The 16834-nt window shown below is 35.3% G+C and overlaps 1 protein-coding gene and 1 pseudogene across 2 annotated transcripts; both read left to right on the forward strand.

Moving 5' to 3' along the window:
* Window positions 1-279: 279 nt before the first annotated feature.
* LOC148855261 (putative auxin efflux carrier component 1d) lies at window positions 280-5344 on the forward strand (annotated as a pseudogene).
* A 1122-nt stretch (window positions 5345-6466) lies between these two features.
* LOC148855262 (potassium transporter 6-like) lies at window positions 6467-15259 on the forward strand. Of its 2 annotated transcripts, none has more exons than XM_088982517.1 (10): window positions 6467-6863; window positions 9391-9616; window positions 9712-9954; window positions 10094-10147; window positions 10260-10310; window positions 13001-13261; window positions 13368-13420; window positions 13511-13631; window positions 13740-13994; window positions 14087-15259. In XM_088982517.1, exons 1-10 carry the CDS (start codon window positions 6819-6821, stop codon window positions 15154-15156), a joined length of 2379 nt encoding a protein of 792 aa, XP_088838643.1. In that variant the 5' UTR covers window positions 6467-6818; the 3' UTR covers window positions 15157-15259. The 2 variants fall into 2 exon arrangements, with proteins under 2 accessions (XP_088838643.1, XP_088838642.1); XM_088982516.1 differs by having other exon boundaries at window positions 6569-6863; window positions 10094-10165.
* The last annotated feature ends 1575 nt before the right edge of the window (window positions 15260-16834 follow it).

The following is a 16834-nucleotide window of genomic DNA, read 5'->3' on the forward strand; positions in this document are numbered from 1 at the left end:
TCTAAACCAACACAAGTCTCAGAAGTGTCTGATTTAAGGGTATTACACAAAAACACACCATAGAAACATGAATCAAATATGTACTTTATTAATTTACAATAAATGTCATAAGTACATCAAACCGATTCGAGCTAAGGGCATACAAAACTGTCTAATAGACCATAATTTCATTCTCTATATTCATTCTTTTTTTGTTCAAATTTTATTGCAAAGATGATCAAGGCTCCCATGGCTCCTACTCTGTTTCTCCTTTTCCTCCACTACTTTCAGCCTCGGACGATGCAGGTAAAACGTTTTTTATGGTTTTCTCCACTACAAATTGATAGCCTACCATCAGTTGGGATTTTAGTGGGACTTGTTATCGATTTATGACAGTTTTGTTTGTTTATGTCTTTCATCAGATTATGGAGAGTTTGATCGGGATGAGTTCAGCTTCGGGAGCAGGACAGCTCCCAAGGGGCCGAGTTAGATGGACCGACCTTGTCGAAGCTGGGTTCAAGCTCTACAACCGAGCTCCACCCTAAGGCTGGGATGCAAGAAGACGCTAAGCCCTCATCCAAGCCGCCTGCCAGTGTTATAACCTGACTCATCTTGATCATGGTTTGGCATAAGCTCATTAAATGATCTCAACTTTGTTGATTCTACCAGTTGGTCGCTTACAGTAGTCTTGTTTAGTAGGTGGGGGATTGAGTTGCCAGCCATTATAAACGGTTCGATCAAAATCCTTTCTACCGCTGGTCTTGGAATGGCCATGTTCAATCTTGTTATGTTCTGGCTTCTAAGGTTATTCAGATTTTGTTTTCATTTTCTCTGTTAATCGAGAGTTGATCTGTTTCAAACCATATCATGGTAATCCAGGGTACGGCCAAGAATCATTGCTTGTAGGAACTCAGTTGCTGCCTTCACCATGGCTGTCTGGTTCCTCACGGGTCCTGCAGTCATGGCTGCAACATCCATTACTGTTGGTCCGTGAGGTGTTCTCTTACATGTCGCCATCGTACAGGTAAAAGGGGTTTGAACTCTGAAGATGCTTTCTCAATGTTGTCTGATAGTCTCCATCAGCCTGCTTTCCTAGCTTTAAATTTGCTCTTAAATTGTTAGTGGTAAATGCTCATTTTCTGTTTGTCCCTTTAATTCGCAGGTAGCTCTTCCCTAGGGAATTGTACCCTATGTGTTTGCCAAGAATATAATGTTCATCAGAACATACTGAGCAATGGGTCTGTATTCAACATCACTCTTCTTGAATGTATCAATTCATGCATGCATGAATGTATATATGTTAATGAGTCATCTTCTGGCCTATCTACCATTTCTGTAGAAGGAATGGTATGTGGGATTGGGAATACATTCATGCATGCATGACAAGTTCAACAAACAGAGAGGTATAGAAAATACTGAGTCAACATCAATAATTAAGGAATTCCTTCTGGGTTTGAATATTTAAATAAAAAATCTAATTAAATAAAATATTACTAATTGTTAATAATTTATATGTTTTGGTACAGATTATCAGTCTCAGCACTTCTTCAAACAAGCTATTGACCACACAGAAATAAGCCCAAGAATACATTGCCTTGACAATCGAAGAATTGGACCTAGATAACCATGACTTCATTGTGGTAATGGTGATTTTTAAACAACAAAGTTGAATTGGATTGAATGAACATGAGCTACGTTATGTTAGCAAAAGAATAATAAAATGTATTTTCATAACAACTTAAAATTATAATATCATAACAACTTAAAATTACAAGTGTGGAATGATTAGTGAAATAATTGATGCAACAGCTTTCATGTTAGTCGTTATATTTGGATACAAAGCTGAAAAATTGTTTAATTATATAACAAAACAACTTATGGACCTTACACAACAGGTACACTTATTAAATTTATTAAAAATACTTTATATTATTATTTAACTATATTTCTTCTATACTTTGTAGAGTCAATAAAGTCGAAAATATTGACAAAGAAATTGCAAACTAGTGTTTTTAAATTTTTTTGGATCCATTTTATATAATCATGTAAATAGTGTATTATGGATACACTTTACTGATATTGCACCCAATGCATATACTTTGTGGATGATTTCTGTGATACGTGAGATTTGGTTTGTTATATCCTAGATATTGGATTAGTTCATGAAATGCTTTTGTTCCAGAGAGAATATGTTTGCCTAAGCATAGAAAACCAGGTTTGTTCTCTACCTACTCAGGCAAGAAGAGATCTAGCAAAAATGTGGACCCAATTAATTCCACACCTGGTCCAATTATCTTAAATTCACACTGTTGCCATTAGCCCTTGCAAGGTAGGGGCCTCCCCACTAGTATATATCTATTGAAGGGATAGGGGTGGTCTCTCTCTCTCTCTCTCTCTCTCTCTCTCTCTCTCTCTCTCTCTCTATCTATCTATCTCTCTCTCTCTCTCTCTATATATATATATATATGCCACCGGTTTTGGGTCGACGGTTCGATCATTTGGTTTGAAGGAATGGCCCGTTTTGACAAAAAAATTATAGAACCGTTCTGACCATTGGTTTTTGGGTCAACGATTTGACTGTCCAATTCGAAGGGATGGCTCATTAAGCAGTACCATACATGTATGAGGTCCATTAAGAAGTATCATACATGTTATGTCATTTAGTGTGTGACTCATACGACCTGAAAACAAAACTGTTTTAGCCACCGGTTTTTGGGTTGAGGGTTCAGCCATCCAGTTCAAACGGATGACCCATTTTGACAACAAAAAAAAGGCCAAAAACCATTGAACGGGTCAACGGTCCGACCGCTCGGGTCAATGGGTTGTTGATCGATTCAACAATTTTTTGCCAGGGACCGGGATTGGGGTAAAATGGAATGGATTACTTGGATGGTTCCCAATTAAAAAAAAACAAAAAAATAGCAATTCGATCATTCGGTTCGAATGGACGGCCCGTTTTGACAACAAAAATTACGGACAAAAAGTTGAGTGTGTGAGGTCCATTATGAAGTATCATACATGTTATGTCATTCGAACATGTGACTCATACAACCCGAAAATGGAACTGTTTTGGACATTGGTTTTCAGGTCGACGGTTAGACCGTCCAGTTCAAATGGACAACTCGTCATGACAACAAAAATTAAAAAAAATAAAAAAACAGCCAAAAACCATTGAACGGGTTGACGGTTTGATCGCTTGGGTCAATGGGTTGTTGACCGATTCAACGGTTTTTGGCTAGGGACCGGGATTGGGATAAAATGGAACCGGTTGCCTGGACGATTCTCAATTAAAAAAATAAAAAATGGTCAAAACCATTGAACGGGTCAACAGGTCATCCTTTCAACCACTTGGGTCAATGGGTCATTGATCGATTTAACGGTTTTTGGCAAGGGACCGGGATTGGGGTAAAACGGAACCGGTTGCTTGGACGATTCTCAAGCCAAAATGTTTGTCCATCCGGGTCAACGGTGGTTCAAAACCATGGTTTTTTGGGCTTTTGGATTTTTACTATTCAAAGGTTTCTTCTATTGTTGGCTTTGTTCAAGCGTGTGTGGTATGTTCTTTTTTTTTTAATTTTCTGCTTTTGTTTTATTTTTTTTTTGTGCTTGGTCTTCTTCTTCAGGATCCTCCAAAATGGTTTAGGGTTTACCACCATTTTATTTCCAAAATGGTCTAGGGTCTTCTTCTTCCCTTTTGTGTGTTTGGTCTTTCTTTGATTGAATGTATGTTTAGCTCTGTTTCAAAGTGGAACTTTGGACTCGATTTTCTGTTTTTTTTGTTCATTGGTTTTTCCAGTTTGGTGGATTTACCGCCAATTTTTTCTATGTTTAAGGTCACTTTGGATTTATCCTTTAAGGTTTTGGAATCCCTTGCAGTGTCCACCCTTCTTATGACTATGACTACAAAGTTATTTCGTCTAATTATTGACATCTAGAAAAAAAAATGGCCCAGAAACATAATCGTTCTGGCCACCAGTTTCCAGGTCAACGGTTCCCATGACTATGACTACAAAGTTATTTTGTCTTATTATTGACATTTAGAAAAAAAATGACTCGGAAATGAAACCATGCTGGCCACCGATTTCCAGGTCAATGGTTCGACTGTCTACTTCAAATGGATAGCTTGTTTTGACAACAAAAATAAAAAATAAAAATAAAAATGGCTAGAAACTGTTGAATGGGTCAACCACCCTGGTCAACGGGTCATTGACTGATTTAACGATTTTTTGCCAGGGACTGGGTTTGGGGTAAAATGGAATTGGTTGCCTAGATGGTTCTCGGGTAGAATGGTCCTATTGTCTGGGTCAACCGAGAGTTCTTGATTTGAAACAAAGGACAGCTATGAAGTAGAACTTAGAACTATCATTGTATGATCGTATTTTTTATATGAGATGCTTTGCTGAAGCAATATTTAAAAAACGAGCACATGATGATTTCTTTTAAGTTTTTATATGAGTTTCAAGACTTGGGTACTTATAATTACAAGTTTCTTATTAAAAAACCGTTGTCTTTTTTAATGTAGCAAATAGAAATGTTGTAATTCCATTCTAGCCCTTGTGAAGTAGGGACCCCTTCGCTAGTTATTAATTAATGTAATTAGTCTAGACAAGTGTAATTATTATGTTAATTAATAAAATTTATTATTAATTACTTTAATTAATAAATAATCATTAATAAAAAAGAATGATATTTAAAACTGACCGTAAACCAAATAATTACTAATTAGGTTAATTAATAACTATATAATTATTAACTAATAACTAAATAACTAATATTTATGTTAAATAATTACTAAATAATTATTAAATTTAAAAACCATTAATGTCTTTAAATTAATTAGTTAAATCAATTTGGGTAGTTAAATTAATTTCTAAAATATTTTTGATATTTTCAATAATTGCTAGTATCATTGAATATTATTTAGTAAATATCAACACCTAAACTATAATTTTCCATAATTTTGGTAAATTGGAAATTTTAATTACTAAAAATCACTGATTTTGGTAATTTAACTTCTGAATTTTTTGAAAATTAATTATTGAGAAGTGAATAATTAATTAAAATATTAATAAATACAAATTCAATGATTAAAAATTATCAATAAGTTCTCATTGGATAATTTTTTCAATAAATATAAATTTATTTATTTTACATTTTTGATAGTTTTGATCTTATTAGTATTTTTTAGCAATAATTAGTTATTAATATTTTCACTAATTTTGGTAAATTTATTAATATTTAATAATATTATCAAACAATAGTTACAATTCTTCAACAAATTTTCAATGGAAAATTAATTTCATTAAATATAACTTTGTTTTTTACATTTTTAGTAATTTTGATATTTACTATAAATTTTGAGTAATAGTTAGTGATTTTGGTAATAGTTAGTGATTTTGGTAATTTAATTACTAAAAATTACTGATTTTGGTAATTTAATTTAATGAAAGTTAAATTATAAAACTCCCAATTATTCAAATAAATAATTGGAAAATTTTAATAATTTCCATAATTATTGGATACTACATATATAATTGCCATAATAATTGGAGCTATATTTATAGGTTGGGGCGTGTTATGGTTTTGGGGATGACCCTCTAGGTAGGAATGGCAATGGGCGTGGATCATACTCCTTGTCCCCGACCCTGAGTTTTAAATTAATCCTCGTCTCTGATCTTGATCCCCATTGGCAAAAAAATTAGGCTACATCATCAGTCCCCTACAAGATGGGTTCCCCATCAAGAACCTGAATCCCTGAATTTTTTAATTAATTGTTTATTTTCAAAAAGTATTTATTTAAAATAAAGGAAAATTAAAATATAAATAGTATTTTAAATAGCGTAAGTAATATATAATATTACTCAATATATAGTATTACTTATGCTATTTAAATTTTCAATATTATAGTATTTTCAATAGCATAAGTAATATATAACATCAATGTCTGCTTTACCCTTTAATATTCATTGTTTTCAAGCCTTTTTTCTACATGAAATAGCTAGAACCATTTTCAATTCTTTTTATTTAGGCAAAATCAATGGTTGAACCATAATCTAAACCCACGACCCAATCACCATAACCGTTCTCTGTCCAATCCATATATATCTGAGAAATTTCTTCTTATCATAAGCCATTTCAAGTGATCTTCCCCTGAACAGGTTTAATGGAGACCAGAAGTCTACACTGTAGCTTATATGCATGTGTCAATAAAACTCAACCCCCCTCTTCCTATATCTTAGACAGTTAGACTTACTCCTTGTTCCGAAAGGAATTAAGAAACTGATTAAGAAGCGCCAACTTTCTGCAGGTAATGTGTTGTAAATCTTCTCTCAAACACTAGAATCGAACCCCGCATCTGTTAATGCCGACCTGACAGTCTACAAGACTACAGCTTGAGGAAATGAGGAATTATTTTCTGAAGCCCTTCTTGAGTATTGGGAAACTTCAAATATATAAAATTTCAAATGGGTTACATCAGTCTTCTCGTGTATAACAAGAAGCGTGAACTCGGCATGTGCATGGATTTATGCGTGGGGGCATTCAGATCCTCAATTTCTGCATTTTCTGTCTCTACTTCTTTCCCTCTACTAAATTATTCGAAAAAACACCGAAACAGCTTTGTGAATAGTGTCTGTCACTGTTTTGCCATCCAAAGAAATAAAACCCTGAACATGGGATGAGAGGAATAGTCTCTCTCTCTCTCTCTCTTTCTCTCTCTCTCTCTCTCTCAATAGTTTGACATGCTTGGGTTCAATCAGTAGACATCTCCATGCGGACTTCTCTCATATAAATTGCTGTTCCCTTTTCATCAATCTGTCTACCCATCTCTGTGCTTATTCATGGATCATCCATCAAATTTCAGATCCGTCTCGCGGGACTTCAAGGTACTTTTTCTCATTCTTCCTAGGAAACCTCCCTGTTTGTTCATCTAAAGTATGAAGGTTAGTTTGGTGGCAAGATACTGTAAAATGCGTTATGTGTAATCAACTTGATCCCACAGTATCACTTCCTTCAAATGTTGGATCAAATTCATGAAGATCTTTACCTCTTCTTGTAACGAGTAAAAGTTTTCGCTAAATCTCACTTATTTCCTGATCTTGTTACCATTGTTCACTTCACACTGTTCAAGTTAAGGGATCTCATCTGGATAGTTCTAGCCACCCATATTTCATATTATAATCTAAGCATGAAATTTCACATGACAAATGATGTTTCATTTTCCCGTACATGTGAAAGACATCCTGAAACCAAACAATCCAACTGATGAAAAGCTCAACTTATACTTCTTTATCCCTTTTCTCATCATGCCCACTGTCTAATATAGAAATCTCTTGTATCTATCTGGGTAACTTTTTTTTTATCTTTCTCCCTTTCTTTTTTAATCCTGCTCCATATACTCTCAGCTTCAATCTGGCAAAAACATTTGAAATTTGTCTCTTTTGATTGGTTTTCTGTTTTCTAAATCTTCTTACTGCTCTCCACCCTCGTAGAAACCTCCCTTTGAGCATTAATTCTTTCTAGGGGAATATAAGATCCACTCCACCTCAGAATTCATAACTTCATCGTACAGTTTGGGTCAGTGTAGGGGGGGAAGATGCCAAATTCACGGGGGGATGGTGTTTGTAGGTGGAGTGGATCGTAAATACATTGGGGAAAATAGTTCCCTATTCTGAGGTGGACTGAACCATAAATTTTCCGTCTTTCTTACTCAAATATGGCATTCTTCTCAGACAATTGGTAACACGCACAATCTCTAGACGACTAAAGTGATGCTTCCTCAGTAGATCAACTTCTCTTGGAGATTTGTTTTGATCTTTGTTCAATGGAACTGTAAACTGGCTTTGAATAATTTGGTTCATTTGAGCAATGGATCAACCAAAGATAGCATGCACAGCATAGAACATTTCGACTTTCTATCCATCTAAATGAATCCTAAATCCCCATATCTTTATTGAGGGAACAATCAAAACCTAAGTGATCCTGTGGACCTTGCTTTTCACATATTTGTTAACCAGAATGTAGAATTGAGACCTTCTCTTTCATTTTCTTCTGATTCAACATAGCCTACCTATTTTGTCCTTGAGATATATTCTTCAACAGAACCAGTTTAAATTAATTCACCTTATATCTTCTTGCATTCATGTGGTTGTTCTCAACTTACTAGGTATTTTTCCAAGGCATTAATATACATTTGAATTTTGGTCGCTCATACAAACCAGGAGGATATTTTCCCTTAATCTGCATTTGAAGATTGAGAGGCTGATTCTTCATTTTGAAGTCAATGGTCATTGAGAAGGAATCTAAGACTTCTAGAGAATATGCTCATGAACAATGTTGAAAATTTGGAAAGAGGAAATCAGGTTTAGCAAAATATAATGTTCTTTTCTTAACTTTCTCCTGAAATAGTCATCACACTTAAGCAAGTACGAACTTCTCATCTACATAAAAACACCTTGTTCTGTATGATTTACGCTTATTATATAAAATCATGTAATTTTCTTACTAAAAGATCCTTATAGAGGATGATATTGTAGCTCAAAAGTGTACATAATCTTGCAATCAATCTTATTAGTTAAATGTACTTCTTTTTCACTGGATCTTTCCCATTGAAAGTATTAAGAGGCTGATTCTTGATTTTTATGTCAATGTATCAGTGAAAATGAATCTAATATTTTCAAAGAATATGGTCATAGACCACACTAAAAATTTTGAAAGAGGAAATTAAATTTAGAAAAATGTAATTATCTTTCGTAAGATCTACTCTTGAACCACTAAACTTAGGAAAGACTAACTTTTCATTTACAGAAATTGCCCTGTTCTGCATTTACACTTATTATATAGAAGCATGTTATTTTCTTACTAAAAGGATCCTTAATAAATGGTGATTAAAGCTCAAAAGTATACATAATCTATTATCCAATCTAATTAGTTAAGTGCACTTATTTCTCACCGGATCTTTCTCATTGCATGATACCATATGCTTGATCATTTATTGTGATCTAAAACACTCTGTTTTGCAAGTTCTTGTTCCAGAAGTCATGCATCAGGTCTAAATTGACTGGTCCAATTTTTCCTCCATCTATAAACATACTCTAATTGTAATATCAGCAACCATTCTTGTAATAGATTCTAAATTAGTGTGACTAGGGACTTTCTTTGATAATTAATAGGCAACCCTACTTCTCGCTTATGTTTTATATTTTGAATCAGTATTAACTTTTTCAGAAATATACTTTACTTTTTTATGCAAAAGATAATCAATATTCATTTGAAGAGTGAAGTTGTTAACACTTGATAATAAATAGTATATTTTGTAAAAAGCGATCCTCAAAAGTCTAAATCTAATGCTTATATGGTTTCAGATTGTCATGTTTTCACCATCTAGTTCTTTTCTTACATGATTTAATACAGGCTGAAGCATGGAAGCATACACTCCTTCTATCATTTCAGAGCCTAGGAGTAGTTTATGGTCGCCTAGGTATTGCTCCACTCTATGTATTTGGGACAATTTGCATAGAGGATATCAAATCTGAGGAGGGTTTATATGGACTGCTTTCCTTTGTGTTCTGGACAATGACTATCATTCCTTTTGTGAAGTATGCCGTCATTGTCCTGAGAGCTGATGATAATGGAGAAGGTAATCATATTTAGGATATGTATTTTCTATTCCTAGTTTATTTATCATCCTTTAGAGCCTTGGCCATCAAACACCAAATTGACCAATCTGTGCAGGTGGTATATTTGCTTTGTACTCATTGTTATGTAGGCATGCCAAAGTGGGTTTTCTGCCAAATCATAGAATTTCTGATGAGATTCTAAATTATGAGATGGGAAGCCTTTCGAAGACCAAGGTTTACTCTAGAGCTAGAAGAGCAATTGAAAAACATAAAAGTAGTCACTATCTTATGCTGTTCTTGGCATTATTTGGTTCCTGTATGGTGATTGGTGATGGAGCTCTAACTCCAGCTATTTCAGGTCCGGAATCCTGATTAAAATTATCTTAGTTGTCTTGGATTTTTGTTGCACAGTTACATTTTTCTGGTCATCCTTTTAGTTACTTCTATTGATGGCGCCTAACTTGAAAGGAGCTTATTTGTTTCTTCCCTCCTTCTAGTTCTGTCAGCTTCATCAGGTCTTGAACAATCATTGTTGGATATATCAGATCACTGTAAGCGACCTCAATCAAGTGAGACAGATACGATACTCTAAGACATTCTTTTTGCATTATGAATTTCCATTTACTTGATTATTTTTTTTTTCTTTCTCCCTTTTCTTTTCAGTTTTTCCTTCCCCAAGTACTCGAGACTCAATATCAAAAGCTCTGAAAAGATGTAAGTTCTCTGCAGTGAAAGCCAACAATTCATGATTGGGAAGTCTGTGGAAAGGCTTGGTAATTATTGATTTATTTACTTGTGGGGATTTGTATTATAGTGTTTTTAAAAATTATAATAATTTATTTATTTGCAACACTTTTCAACAAGTTCCTCTTAGTGAAATGGCCATGGGCCTTATGGACTTTGTTTTTTTCCTTCCCCAAGTACTCGAGACTCAATATCAAAAGCTCTGAAAAGATGTAAGTTCTCTGCAGTGAAAGCCAACAATTCATGATTGGGAAGTCTGTGGAAAGGCTTGGTAATTATTGATTTATTTACTTGTGGGGATTTGTATTATAGTGTTTTTAAAAATTATAATAATTTATTTATTTGCAACACTTTTCAACAAGTCCCTCTTAGTGAAATGGCCATGGGCCTTATGGACTTTGTTTTTTTCCTTCCCCAAGTACTCGAGACTCAATATCAAAAGCTCTGAAAAGATGTAAGTTCTCTGCAGTGAAAGCCAACAATTCATGATTGGGAAGTCTGTGGAAAGGCTTGGTAATTATTGATTTATTTACTTGTGGGGATTTGTATTATAGTGTTTTTAAAAATTATAATAATTTATTTATTTGCAACACTTTTCAACAAGTCCCTCTTAGTGAAATGGCCATGGGCCTTATGGACTTTGTTTTCAAAAAACATGTTAAAGAATTTATTCCTGTGAAGAGCAACTTCTGAAAATTTCAGATTTTCTCTAAAGTGCATGTGTGGGTGCACAAGTAGATGTAGGGATGTTAGTTGGTCAGATTATGCAGTAAACCCACCTTGACCGGACCCTATCAGCTTGGGTTTGTTCATCCTTGATGCATTTTGAATTGGGTTGGATTCAGATTGGAGTGACTCTTGGTAGGTTAGGTTGAAAACATGACACATTGACAACCCGACATGGATGAGGGAAAATCATTATAACTTAATAAAGTTCCAACATTTCATTACCTAAACTCCAACTGTTATGTAGCTTCAATAAGAGAGTGATATTGGCTATCCAAATGTTTTTTCTTTTTTAATTTTTTTGGTGATCTAAGGGAAAGGATTTCCAAATTAACCAGATCTAAAAGCCAAGATTAAAAGTTTCCAATTGGGCGAAAAGACATATTGGAGAAATGGCCACTTGGGACACCCAATAGCCTATAAATAAATCAAGTGGGAGGCTTCCAAAGGACAGTAATAATCTCAAAGTTTTCTCTTCTTGAGTGTTTTTCCTCTCTTGTTTTATCACTATTTTTCCTTATTTTTGAGCATTTTCTTTGCCATGTTTGAAGGAATTTCAGCCTTTATTTTCATACAACTAGATTTTAAGAAAAGCAATCTGTTACAAGTTGAAGGGGCTAACAATGGATATGACATTAAACAGAATGGAATGGCGAAGCAAGATTCATGTAACTGATCCCGTATAGTTGGGATAAGGGTTAAAAAATGATGATGATAGAATTAGAGTTTGGGCATTGCATCTTAGGGGCAGAAGTTTCGTGACACACCTTCAATTTAGATTATCTTTCTAACAGTGGGGGAATTTACTAAGTGATCGATCAAAAAAGGCAGTACCTTAAGTGGTATGAGTATGACTTGCCCTTAATTGTTTTATGCAGATTGATTGAGTTCTTCTCCAACAATTTGTGATTCAAAATTTTTGTTTATAATTTATTATGGATGTAAGCTGAAAAATATTCTTTCATAAGGGTTAATTACCATTGGCAGACTAAGCTTGTGGATATACTTCTGTGCTATGTTTTCTTTTGGCATTATATATGTATCTATGCCATGCATATGCATATATGTAGTATATGTATCATGTATGCATGTACATACTAATAGGATCTTGTGTTTATTGAAAAAACAAAAGCATCTGTATACTGTATTTCTGTATATTTTTCTCTAGATATATTTGCTTTCTACATTTTCACATTTATTCCCATGAAGAATTTCTTAGCACATGCATGAATATGTTTATAATGTTGGTCCATCTAAACTGCATCCTCACTATATATGGAAAGACAGTTCATGGAAAACTTATACTTCTGTTACCGAGCTATAAGATGTCCATAGAGTATGACTATTCTCCTCATCCGTTCAGAATATATTTTCTGTATATATGTCAACAATCAACATATGTGATTGCCACCTATTTATATCTGTAACTGTAAGATCTAAATTGACCTACATATATTGTTTTACCATATAAGGTCGTTACCCAATGTTGGTCTCAGGCTCCCTGCTGTCTGGGGTCTTGGAAGGGGTAGACTGGGAATGGTCCTAACCTTTAGAATTTATTTTATTTTATTTTTTTCACACAAAGTGTATTCCCACACAAAGTGTCTTCCCTCAGACTTGAATCTGTGTTCTCACACTTGTCAGCCCGAGACTTTACCATTAAACCAAGTAGATGATCCCTGTTGTTTATTGTATAAGAGTAAAATCAATTTGTAAGGATTGATCTCTTGTTACCGGATAAGGACCTAAGAGTTGAGATCCTATGAAATTCTTCTTACTAAGTACTTAACCCAATTTCATTGGTTAATTAAAAAAAAAAAATCATTTTAAATGCTGAGTAGTTAAGCAAATGTCACTCTTAGTCTTGTCTAATGATCATTTATTTTGACAATATGCTATAGGCATGTCAATTCACACCACGTTTTCTGTGACAGATGTGCCAGTTCCTGCTGCATGTGCTATATTGATTTGCCTCTTCACACTGCAGCACTATGGTACCCATAAAATTGGGTTTATTTTTGCTCCTGTTGTCATTATTTGGCTCTTATTTATCAGTGGAGTGGGTCTATATAACATCATTCACTGGAACTACCACATTATACATGCCTTTTCCCCAGAATATATGTATAGATTTATAAGAAACATTGACATTAAAAGTTGGAGGTCACTGGGCAGCATCCTTCTATGTATAGCCGGTAACTTATCATGCATTGACACCAAGTTTCTATAGTGGAGTTCCTTCTTCCAACTCAAAGATAACATGTTTATTGATTTATTTTGCCATCACCACACCTTCTGCAGGATCAGAGGCATTGTTTGCAGATCTAGGCCATTTCTCAAAGAAATCAATCAAGGTAATAGACATCAAAGATATCCCAATTGTGTTGTAATATCTAACTTAAGTTCACTACAATTATTAACTTTTTTATTACATCTTTCTGCAGATAACCTTCATCTTCTTTATTTATCCTGCCCTCATTCTATGTTACACGGGCCAAGCAGCATTCATATCTAAAAATTGGTCTTCTCATGGACAAGTTACCTATCTTGGTCAATCTATACCAAGTAAATTGCTTTTTGGCTGTAATTTTCCTTTGAATTTAACCATGCTTTGTGGTCCACCCACAAAAATTCCTAACTCATTTTTTTTGGATTATGACATGGCTAGTCCAGAATCTTTCCATCATGTTTTCACAGTACTATCTTTACTAACATCTGCGGTGGGAAGCCAAGCAACTATCACTGCTACTTTTTCCATTATAAATCAGTGCCTGGCACTTGGTTGTTTTCCAAGAGTAAAAGTAATTCACACTTCAAATAGGATACATGGGCAGGTCTACATACCAGACATCAATTGGGTATTAATGTTCCTCAGCCTTGCAATCACAATTGGTTTCCAAGACATCAGACTGATTGGAAATGCAACTGGTATGCATTCCTAAATTCTCTTATTTCCATAAATTTCTTGAGCTAATTTTTAAAAACTGTATCTAAGCAAAGATTCTTTTATTCCTCCACAGGTCTAGCTATAATCTCTAGTATGCTAGTAACAACTTGTCTCATGTCTCTGGTGGTCGCTTTGTATTGGGAGAAGAATTTGTCTGCATCAGCATGCTTTTTGTTCATCTTTGGCTCCATTGAAGCAATGTATTTGTCAGCCTGTCTGTTAAATTTTCACAGAGGGGCATGGTATCTTGTTGTTCTTCTAGCCATTACCATGATAAGCATGTTAGCATGGCATTATGGCACCATGAAGAAGTATGAATTTGATCTCCAAAACAGGGTGTCCATGGATTGGCTTACAGATATCAGCCCAACTCTTGGAGTTGCAAGGGTCCCTGGAATTGGTTTTATTTACACTGATATTGTGACAGGGATTCCGGCCTTCTTCTCTCACTTTATTACAAACCTTCCTGCATTCCATCAGGTACTCATCTTTGTTTCCTTCAAGTCAGTTCCAGTTCCTCATGTCCCACCAAGCAGGAGATACCTTATAGGCAGGTTGGGCCCCAAAGAATACAGGGTGTATCGTTGCATTGTAAGATATGGCTATTGTGATCGTATCAGAGATACTGATGACTTTGAAAATGAGTTAATATGTACAACTGGGGAGTTCATTTCCATGGAAGAACATGATTCTGAAGCCTTGAGATCTCCAGAAGGAAAAATGATTGTTATTGGGACCCCAATGCAGGAGGGAAAAACTTTAATTCCAATAGATGAAACCAGCTCCAATTTGACTTCAATTGTGGACTACAATGAAATGCAGAGAACTCAGTTGGGTGGTACATATGGGAGTAGCCATCCTCCTATGAAGAGAAAAAAGGTGCGATTTTTGTTGCCTCCAGAAAGTCCTATGATGCAGGCATCTGTTAGGGAGGAGTTACAAGAACTAGTGGATGCCAGGGAGAGTGGGACTGCATATTTCCTGGGTCAGTCACATTTGTCAGTACGTGATGGATCAAACATTTTGAAGAAATTCTTGATCATGTTCTATGTTTTCCTTGACAAAAATTGTCGAGAGCCTCCAGTGGCCCTAAACATTCCACATGCTGCTCTAGTAGAGGTTGGTATGGTTTACTCTATTTAAAGTATTGCATTAGAGTTTGTTTACTTCCTGTAACTCAATCTCCATCCTTAAACTTCACTAAGCAAATTAAATGCCACATGATATTTTTCATTGTTTCCATAAATTTTGAGTATAATTTTTAAATAAATAAAAAATGATAGAGCAGAGAATAAAAGGCCAAGACAGCATTTTTTTTGAAGGCTGCCAAGAGAGCATTTGCACAAATGAAAGAACAACCAAATTATATATTGTATTTTGATGGTCAGAAGCCCATACAAATCCAGAGTTTTTATCCAAGATGCAACTCAAGAAAGCTTCTAGAACTCAGAGGGGATCCAAACACCCTGGTTTGGAGACCTTTTACAGATGCAATTCAACACACCAATTTGCCAAAAGAAATGGAAATAAGACTGTCTACATCTTTTGCCTTGTTCTGGAAAATTCTATTGTTTCTCTCTGCCCAGATGGTGCTGATCACTGCTGCAGGAATTGTTCTCCATACACTTTTGGCCAACTTGGATAGTCCAATGCAATCCCAACACCATAGCAGATCCAACACTGTATTTGGCATGGCCCAAGATAAACCCACAGAAGATAAGAAATGCCCCCATAAAGAAACAAATACAAAACAGTGTAGGAACAAATGGTTATTTTCCTCTTCCTGTTAACCACATAACACATTGTAAATCTTGGATCTGCATTCCTCTCCTCACCAGGTTCTTGGCTAGGCATCTATCCAAGACAGCCACCCAGGCTAAAGCATTTACTTTGGTGGGGGCTTTCGAATTCAAGATAATAGCTACAGGAAGTTCAAGTCTGTCTCCTTCTAACAAGTTTCTGGCAAAGGACCTCACTGGAAATGATCCATCTGTACTCTAGGTCCAGCCTCAGCTGTCTTCTTCCAACAAGTTTATGGCATGATTGGATATCAGCTCAAACAACTCTCTCACTTGATTAATTTCCCAATCCTGGAAGCTTCTTCTGAATGAGGGGCTCCAAATGATGTCATTATTTGAGACTTCATAGCACTCTGCCATCAAAGCTTCCTGATTGTTTGCCAGAAGAAACAATTGAGGGAACATCTCCACCAATGGCCTTTCTGTTCACCACTTGTCCTTACAAAAGCTTAAGCGCTGTCCATTTCCCACCTTCAGAGCCAGACCTCTACTCAGCAATTGATACATGTCCATGATGTTATTTCCAAAGAGACCACCCTAAAGAATCAACACTAGAGCTGGTTACACAGTCACATCTATTAGTGTCATATTTAGCTGCTAGCAGTTTTCTCCACCAGCTTTCCTTCTCATTTCCAAATCTCTAGATCCATTTACCTAGAAGGGTTTTATTAAATAATTTCGGATTTTTATCCCCAATTCTCCTTTTCCTTTTGGGGAACATATTTGTTCCCAACTGACCAAGTAAATTCTTTTTTCCTCATCCCATCCTTTCTACAAAAAATCTCTTTGAAGTTTTTCCACCCTTTGAGCCACTTTTCTGGGATAGGTAAAAGAGAGAAAATATGAGGGTTGATTTGAAAGGGAACTATTGAGGAGATTGAAAACATTTGGCCTTCCAAGAGGCTAATTTTCCACCATAGGGTCCCAAATTAATGAGGAAGTACACTTAGCTCCTAGAGGCAGACCTAGGTAAATGGTGGGCAGAAATCCAAATCTGACAGGCTAGAACCTCTACAAGTGCT

The sequence above is a fragment of the Nelumbo lutea genome, chromosome 4 (genome assembly GCF_056320005.1).
Source record: "Nelumbo lutea isolate HS-2025 chromosome 4, American lotus-T2T, whole genome shotgun sequence".
In the NCBI taxonomy this organism is placed as follows: Eukaryota; Viridiplantae; Streptophyta; class Magnoliopsida; order Proteales; family Nelumbonaceae; genus Nelumbo; species Nelumbo lutea.